Source organism: Fusarium oxysporum, chromosome III, assembly GCF_013085055.1.
Source record: "Fusarium oxysporum Fo47 chromosome III, complete sequence".
In the NCBI taxonomy this organism is placed as follows: domain Eukaryota; kingdom Fungi; phylum Ascomycota; class Sordariomycetes; order Hypocreales; family Nectriaceae; genus Fusarium; species Fusarium oxysporum.
In genome coordinates this window covers 4,167,420-4,176,184 of record NC_072842.1, presented here as the reverse complement: position 1 = coordinate 4,176,184, position 8,765 = coordinate 4,167,420, and the positions used below count along the sequence as shown (strand labels likewise).

The 8,765-nt window shown below is 49.3% G+C and overlaps 3 protein-coding genes across 3 annotated transcripts; 1 reads left to right on the top strand and 2 right to left on the bottom strand.

Moving 5' to 3' along the window:
• Positions 1-399: 399 nt before the first annotated feature.
• On the bottom strand, positions 400-2,910 carry FOBCDRAFT_219275 (major facilitator superfamily domain-containing protein). Its single transcript, XM_031177489.3, has 4 exons — positions 2,024-2,910; positions 1,756-1,938; positions 847-1,709; positions 400-801 (listed from the first exon to the last, which is right to left on the bottom strand). The coding sequence occupies exons 1-4, from the start codon at positions 2,439-2,441 to the stop codon at positions 553-555; spliced, it is 1,713 nt and encodes a 570-aa protein (XP_031048622.2). The 5' UTR covers positions 2,442-2,910; the 3' UTR covers positions 400-552.
• Positions 2,911-4,426: 1,516 nt separating this feature from the next.
• FOBCDRAFT_290770 (uncharacterized protein) lies at positions 4,427-5,407 on the bottom strand (the record flags this gene model as incomplete). Its single annotated transcript, XM_031177490.2, has 1 exon — positions 4,427-5,407. One exon carries the CDS (start codon positions 5,405-5,407, stop codon positions 4,427-4,429), a length of 981 nt encoding a protein of 326 aa, XP_031048623.2.
• Positions 5,408-5,990: 583 nt separating this feature from the next.
• On the top strand, positions 5,991-8,753 carry FOBCDRAFT_219271 (kinase-like domain-containing protein). Its single transcript, XM_054703926.2, has 3 exons — positions 5,991-6,171; positions 6,255-7,729; positions 7,781-8,753. The coding sequence occupies exons 1-3, from the start codon at positions 6,125-6,127 to the stop codon at positions 8,488-8,490; spliced, it is 2,232 nt and encodes a 743-aa protein (XP_054559901.1). The 5' UTR covers positions 5,991-6,124; the 3' UTR covers positions 8,491-8,753.
• The last annotated feature ends 12 nt before the right edge of the window (positions 8,754-8,765 follow it).

The following is an 8,765-nucleotide window of genomic DNA, read 5'->3' as shown; positions in this document are numbered from 1 at the left end:
AATATATACTTAGGGCGCTTGATGGCTCGTTATTTATTACACCTGGTTGAGGGTGTTGCTGTAGGTCTAGTGGATCAAGGTGCTGGTGTATACACGCAGGGGATGTCATGATGAGGTGGCACTATCGGTGCTTTTGACGGAGTTCTTATGACAAGATCAGGTCATCGAGGGTGCACAAGTTGTCCATGTTCAGTCGCTATAGTGGATATTGCGTGAATGCCGTGTAGTTGTACAGCATCGTGAGATAGGCATTGAAAGGTTTCCTTGACAAGACGCCTCTTTATGCGTGATGACAACTTTCTGTCATCTTGTCCTGTCTCATGGCCGTGGCGGTTCGGCTCGAGCCACATCGGTTGTATCCAACGGCCATGCATTCGCGCGTGTGATCAACGCCTCATCTGCAGCTCCGTTGTAAAGCCATTGGAGCAGTCTCACTCAGGCGGTAATGCAGTGGACGAGTAATAAGTAAGTGACTTCGTAAATGAATATGCTAATAAATGCTGGGTTCCCTCTATGTATGCCTGAGAATCGCCGGTCTGTCCACTTTTCCGTCTATAAATCCTTGATCTCAAATTTCTTTCTCAAATGCTCTCCATACTTGATGAACAGCCACGGCGCAGGGATTAGCGCAGCAGCGATGAAGCCCAAAAGGCTGTTTCCCCATCCCATACCGAGTTTATCGTACATTGGCAGTCCCGCGAGAGGTAGAAATGCTCCGGCGATTGATCGCATGACAGCGTTGGCGGCGAGGGCGGAGGCTGCGTAGACGGTGAAACTGTCGATGAGGTACATCTGTAGTGACTGTAATATGTCAGTCTAAATCACGATACCAAGCGATGGACCTACCATGAAGATGACCAGGTTTCCGACACCAATGACACATGTTCCAAGGATAGGCGCAATCCAATGAGTCTGATACTCAGCAGTCCATCCGTAAATGAAGAAACCAGCCGGGAGCAAAACAGCACCAATTCTCAGCGGCGGAAGTCGATTCTCGGGCCTCATTGACTCAGCAGGATCGTCAATGCCTTGCTCCTTAGCAGCCGCAGCCTTCTTCTTCATGTACTTGTCACTCGAGACGGAAAAGTACGCTACGCCAATCATACTACCCACACCAAGACCAAGGAACGTCAGGCCTGCGTGAACTGTGTTGAAGTGATAGATTCGCATAAATAGAGGTGTGAGACTCGTGAAGAGAAGGTAGAGGTATGCATAGGCGAGACCAACGTATACACCGCAGATGATGCAGATCGGTGAGAAGAGGAGCATCTTGAATGGCCGTAGGATACCGCGCTTGAAGTAATCCGCTGGACTGAGGCCGGCGTCGAGTTTAGATCGAAGGCGGTCATTGCCTGTTTCCTTCTGGAGTCTCTTGGTCTTTCGGGCGAGAATAACGGGTGCGTAGGTCTCTTCAGAGGCGAAGAAGAAGACGGAGGACAGTACACCAGACATGATAGCGATGATCCAGAATACCCATCGCCAGCCTAGGGCGTCAGTTACGACACCACCAACAACTGGGCCAATGATGGGTCCAAGAAGAGGACCAATACTGAAGCTCGCCATTGCTGCACCTCGTTTCTCCTGAACAATCATGTCTGCGATCGTACCGCCGCCGTTGGTGATGGGTGTCGAGCCAAATGTGCCGCTAAGGAAACGGAACGCGATGAAACTGCTCAACGAGGGAGCTTTGGCGCAGGCAATGACAAATACTGAGAATATTAGAAGGGCTTGAGGTAGTAAGGTTGCACTTCATACCGATGAAACCAACATTGCAGCAGTGGTAGACTACTTGGCGTCCATATAGCTCTGACAGAGGAGCGAAGATCATGGGGCCTGCAGCAAAACCGAGAACGTAGACTGACACACAGAAGGATGCTAGTTCACGACTTTGACTACCGAATTCGACCATAAGTTGAGGTACTCCGGGTGCGAACATGGCTATGTCATGTTAGCATGGCTTCATCGTTCAGTGTTCATCGAAGGCCGTGGTATCGAGATACGCATCACGATGAGGGCAACTTACAAGATGCGAGTGGCGTAACGAACGTCAAGGCCGATACCAGCACACAATTGAGAACCTTCTTCCAAGTCGCAAAATTGTACGGATTCTGGCGATCCTTATCACCATCCCACCAAACAATATCGCTCTCACTCTGCGTTTGCGAACCACCCTCTTCCTCGTCTCTCACGGAGCTATTTTCCTTGGCGTGCTTCTCTGGGTCCAGGGAAGCTCTTTCTCTTGCATGGCTTGCACGTCTATGGCTGGTGAGACTGGCTCGTCTTTGCTCGTCTGCTGGAGTGGGTATAAAGCCAATGTTGCTAGGAATATCTGCATCGTGGCCCTCGGCAATAGCCTCTCGGGTCTTTTCTTCGCGTGTTGGTTCGCGGGTCAAGGCATGAGATCTTGACTCTTCGCGAGTCAAGTCATCTTCCCTGCTCATCTTGAACGTCTCAACTATCTGTTGAAATGTGAGTGAAGTCGGAGATAGTCTGTATTGGGTAATTCCCAGGTTATGCTGGTGGAGACTTTGCGTTTCGTCTCCCCGGATTTTCGCAAATTCTATTCTGTGGTTCCCCTCCACTTGAGGTCGGCCAGGTTCAATTTTCGTAAAAGTTGTCGTTGGAAGATGAGGTTATTGATGGGACGACTTGGAGGGTCGGTAACCTGACAAGATGGGCGAGCGAATGGACAAACGAGGTTGGAGGGCCTCGGAGATGCCAGTGTCGAGGTAGATAGATGTTTGAGAACAAAGTTAAGTTTGTTTGTTTCGCAAACTGGGAGAAACTGTTCTCGCTTGTGGATGGAGAAACACAAACGGGTTCAAGGTACCATCATTGGAGAGCACATAGCATGAAGCGAGTCTCAGAAGGAGATAAAAGGGAAGAGAACAGAGAAAAAACAGAGCTGTCCCTACATCCTTGAACATAGCCTGAAGCAATGTAACAGGGCCCTCCGCCAATTCGGATTTCCGTCTAAATCTATTGGAGATCTCCTCTTCCAATGCAACGAACCTCGGCCGGAGCACATCTTCCCCCCTCCCTCTTCTTCGGGTCCTCGCTCGCGTTCGGGTTCAGCCATAAACTCCGTCTACCTACATGACACTAGAGCACGTTGTCTTCGCAAAGGGTCCCTTTCTCGCATGGGTCTGCCAATTTCATTGGGCAGGGGTCTTACTTGAAACGGCCTGATCACCCGCTTTCCTAGACATGGCGTGCTGAGATAGTCTCGGCCGAGTCATGGAGTTGACGTCCGGTCTATTTCCTCGCAATATCCGTCGGCTATGGGGGAATTTCTCTTGTGCGGAGGTGCTCCCATGGCTTTGGCTGAGACATTTCCCCGCGCTCTTTTATCTTTTAGCAATAATGGTAGTCTCGTATACGGATATTCGGCCATGAATTGAGGTTCTTCACATAACATCGGAAGAATTCCCAGTCTGACCACCCATAGATTTCACGTGGTGTGACAGCGGCACCCAAACCGGTACATATTCTGACAGTATCGCTTTAATTCGACTCAAGAATCAACCTGCAGAGGGTTTTTCGTTTAGGTCGTAACCCCGACTCCTCAGCCTTAACGTCCGCGCGACTGCATGTTCGGACAACCAATGCCATCGCCAAAGGTTGAAGTTCCACTCCCTGTAGCTTGGTGACACGCGCTTTCCCGTGTTTATGTACTGATGTTGGGCATCGTGCACCCACGAGCCGCAAACGTCAGCTATGAGATTGTCCACAGAATCTCTTCCATGGGGAGCACACAGTGGAGAATGGCACTGATGGTATCTCGGCCACGACGAAGCATTGCGACAGAACGAATGAGACAATGGTGCATAACTGGCTTGTAACAGCTACATGCGGGTAAATTAGAAAGCATGGTTTCACTGGTTGTAAAACATTGTGAGTTTGTGTTGCAATCGGGTTTTGTTGCTTGGGGGCGGATCTCAAAATGGCAACGCTGTGACATCTCGGGCATTGCTGTAAGGCGACAGTATGACAAGCCTGCAGCTGCCTTGACGTTTTCTAGTGATCGATCAGCATCGTAAACCTGTCGACATTGTCTGTCGAAGCCCAAATCCCCCTTGAGCGCGTGTTTCCGTGTGAAAGGCATGCTCCATCGAACGGCCAGATGACGGAGCCCGACAATCTCATAGGGCAGTTGATGAAGCAAACCGGCCCTTCTCAGGCTCCTTGCATCGGAAGCCAACATACGTGTCCGTTTGGAAAGTCAGCCATGTCTGTCTTCTTGCACACGACTAATGAAGGGAGCAATGGCAGTTGACTCTCATGCATGACCATTATCCAAGGCGCCTCAAAGACAGAAGACTTCCTATTCATCTCTTTTGTGTCTTCTCGTAGCTTGGGAATAGCCTTGCGCTTCTTCATCTGCGGGTCCCTTTAATACGTAATGAAGTAAACGGTTAAAAAGACTTCATCTGATGACACCAAGTTTCATAAGGTTGTCTCGAAGAGAACAAAGACCCTCAAGAGTGTCTGAGGCTCGTTCTTTCAATGACTCGCATTGAAGACTAATGATTTTTGCTGCTTTCGACTCATTGCCGACAGCTAATGATACCGCACCTTCCAGTTGCTCTGCCCTTGAGCTCAGGGAATGCTGGAGCTCGATCACCATTGCGATCATCATTGAAGCTGCAGAGATTTTCGGGGCAACGAAAGAGCCGATCTTGATCTCGGGCATGTCGAACTTGGGTTCGTGCTCTCTGGGTAACAGCGGTACAGCATGAGCGCACATACGCCCATGGTTAGTGATCATGTCAAAGATATCCAGTAGTCTTAGATGACAGGCCATGATGAGGTGAATAAGAGACTGGTCGATTGAAATTCGGGATTTTGAAAGTGAAAATTCCTTTTGTGCGTTATGTATGCAGTCAGGGGCATCACAGCTGATGTCCTCGGGTTCAAGTCGTTTGAGAACTTCAGGATATAAGTGAAGTAGCTTTTGAGAACGTTGTAGCAGATCTTCAAGGAATGATCCAAGATCAAACTTGCATATCTTCATGAAATCGGTGAGTTCCCTTATGGATAAATGATCTCGTTGTGAGGTTGGAAAGTTGGTCTGCAGGCGGTCCAGCCCAGCCATGAGATCTGTCAACTGAGATATCTCAGTGACTTGAGCCGGTGGAGGTGGGTCTGTATCTTCGCTGACAGGCGGCGTTGTGATGAATTGATCCAGGTTAATGCTAGGAACTGGGTCGATTGAAGGCTCGTCCAAGCCAAGCATAGACCAGTTGAAGGCAACATTGTCAGGATGGCGCAGAGATCGAGTTGGAGGGCTGAAGAGGCAGGTGACTCCAGCTTTGACACAGCGAGTACAGACTGAAGAGGCAGGGATCTTTGTGCATTTTAACTTCTTACTGTGACATCTATCACACGCTTGTCGGAGATCTGACATGGTAATGAGTTGTTCGGGACAAAGAGAGTCGCTTGCGTGTAATTGGGAAGCCCTCGCAATAGTGGGGAAGGAGTTTGTTGGTCGAGGATGTGGAAGGAAAATACCCTAGACCTTCAAAGTTGACATTCTGGCTCAAACTGAGACAGTGGAAGAGCTGCAAAAGAATTAGGTTTGACAATACTATAATTACTCTTATGTAGCTCAACGGTTCAGGGGAAATTAGCTCAAGATCTACCTATCGGACAACGTCAAGATGTAAATCACAAAGCTTAGTTGAGGTGCCTGATAATCAATACGCATTAATTTAATAGCGATCCAATGCTGTTCAAGCCCCACTTTGTTCCTTGGAGCTCACAAAAGCTGTTAAAAAGTACAAAACAGTTAAACAGACTGGACTTTCTAATCAAGTATACTTGCAGAGGGCGTAGTAATCGCAGCCAAGGACTCATAAAATCTCATTGTAATTTCATGGACTTTAGAGTAGCACTGTTGCGTGTTGTTGTTCACGTTACCTCGATATCTCCGATCCCTTGTCAGCATCGATCAACACCACTCACTGCCACTGTAGAACTTCCCCGCGAGACTTTCCACTTCCATTCCACTTCCATTTCCACTTGAACCAACAGCTCCAACACAAAATCCTCAATCTCCCCATCGCATCATCTTTACCATGATTGCGATCCTGGATTTTGTATCTGATGCTCCCGCTCCAAGGACATGTCGCTAATTCCCTACCAGCCCCATGAGGGCAGAGAGATTGTTCTGTACGTCATCACGCTTCCTTTTCTTTGTTGTGCAAGGTATCCGTAGGTATCCATAGCAAGCTAACCAACCCTTGTACTTGCAGCCGTCACCACAACGCTATCGTTGTTCGCGATTCTCAATCACATCGACTCGAGATCAGAGGCATCTCGACTTGTCCTACATGCCATCAGCCGCTTACTCGTTCCGAAAATACTTCCGACCGAAGCTATGATTCCTTTGGTGCTCGGCAAGAGACCTATGTCGATCCCGATTACTTTCGTATGCTCCGCGCTGCCAATGCGAATAACGATAATTCTGCCGATCATCCACCGAGTCCAGTGAGAAGACTTTTTGGTCCTGTCTTTGGCGGTAGTAGCCCGGCAACAAATCAGACATCGCCATCTCCAGGCCCAGATGAGGCCGAGTTTGTGTCAAGTACACCCGGTGTCGCGCAAGCGGAAGGCAGCAGAATACGGCGAGATGCATTCAGTCCCAACTACTTCAACACATTTTTCGTCGAAGAAAGAGTCTTAGGGAAGGGAGGCAAAGGCGTCGTGCTGCTTGTACGACACGAAATTGACGGATGCGCCCTTGGTCAATTCGCTTGCAAACGAGTCCCGGTCGGAGATGATCACGCCTGGTTAGAGAAGGTTCTCATCGAAGTCGAGCTTCTTGCCAAGCTTTCCCATCCAAACCTCGTATCGTATCGGCATGTCTGGCTTGAGGATGTTAGACTCACCCGATTTGGCCCCAGTGTTGCTTGCGCATTCATCCTCCAGCAATACTGTAATGGTGGTGACCTCCAACAGTACATCATCGGCGGAGCACCACGTGAGGCGACCAAAGAGGAACTCAAGGCTCAGATGCGTCGACGATCAAAGGGTCAACTCGATACTCCTGTCGATTTATTAAACGGCAACCGCAAGCTCCCTTTCGATGAAATTTACACACTGTTCAAGGATATTACATCCGGAGTGGCATATCTCCACGCGGCCAACTACATTCATCGCGATCTCAAACCAAGTAATTGCTTGCTCCATCGCGAGGGTAGCAGAACGACATGCCTCATCAGCGATTTCGGTGAGGTCCAGCCCGAAAATGTCGTCCGTAAGTCTTCAGGCACTACCGGAACCATCTCATACTGCGCTCCCGAGGTCCTCAAAATGGATGTCTCCTCAGGTCGATATGCAAACTTCACCACAAAGTCGGATGTCTTCTCGCTTGGTATGATTCTCTACTTTATGTGCTTCGGGCGACTTCCTTACCAGAGCGCGAATGCTCTACAAGAAGAACTTGAAGATGTGGATGAACTTCGAGCGGAGATCACCCACTGGCAAGGGTTCCAGGATGAGCGACGTGAGCGCCCAGATCTTCCCTCGAAGCTATACCAACTCTTGAAGAGACTGTTGGCTCTCAACCCTGGTGAAAGACCTAGTGCCAATGAGGTTCTCAAGGCCATGAGAGGCGAGTCAATGACGTTCGAGAATGGTGCAAGTCAGGAGCCTGCACCAAATCTCGGGATCGGAACTCGCATACAGAATCTGGACTCGCCCGCTCCCCCAGGTACCCCAGTCCCAGGTAAGTTTCTTTTTCTTGTGTTGTAACAAACCTACTCTTACAGTTCTACAGGCCCTCGACATCGTCATCAAACGTCAACATCGGACAAGTTTGAAGAGCTTGGTGCCCTGGCTAGGACTACTTCGAGAGATCTGTCGCCTACCAAGAGTGCACAAAGTTCTCGGCTGGATCCGCACCGCCAGTCTCTATCGAGACATCGTGGCTCGCAGTCCATGGTTATGTCCCATAGCCAGGAAGGTCATCCTGGATCTTTTGTGACACCAGCCGTGAGCGTCAGCGACGCATCTGAGCACTCAGAGATGCACGAGAGGCGGAACTCTCAAAGCCCTCCACTTTTGATGCCGCCACCTACGACCACAGCTGACGCTCTTAGACGGAGAGCAACTGTGTTTCTCATCCGATCTATGCATCTGGCAGGCGATAATTCTCCGCTACTAAGCTATACCCTTCGCCTCGGCTTATTTGGCATCAAAATGACCACTCTCACACGTCCCTGCTGGCCACTCATGGTCCAACCCAACGTAGGCATTCCGCTCGTCTGCGTTGCAGCACTGGATCTTGGCCTACCGCAAGTGATGAGCTATTCCCCAACTCTTAGGCAAGGCTACGGAGACTACTTTACAAGCGGTCCTCGAGCGTGGGGCTTAGGCATGAGTCTTCTCCTTTTGTTCCTTCATTTTACAGTGCTGTGGGTTGCGTCAGGCTGGGCAACGCTGTGTGCCACGAATGAGCATGACGTTTGGGCCGATGGGCCGTGGTGACGTGATTTGAAAAGTTGTAGTGATGCGAAATGCTTTTAAATATGTGAATTGATGAAGATATTTGGCCTGTTGATTCATGAGGAGGGGAACGAAGCATACCTGAGATCATAGATTGACCGTTTGGCGAAACAGATTGGATCATACAAGTAAAGTGACAATGATACAAAAGAAACGATAGCGGAAATGATTGAGAATGACGAAGGTATCAAAAGGGTTCAAAGAAAAGTTTTTATTAAAACAAAATAGAAAGAAGTTTGACCTCGCCATGATACCAT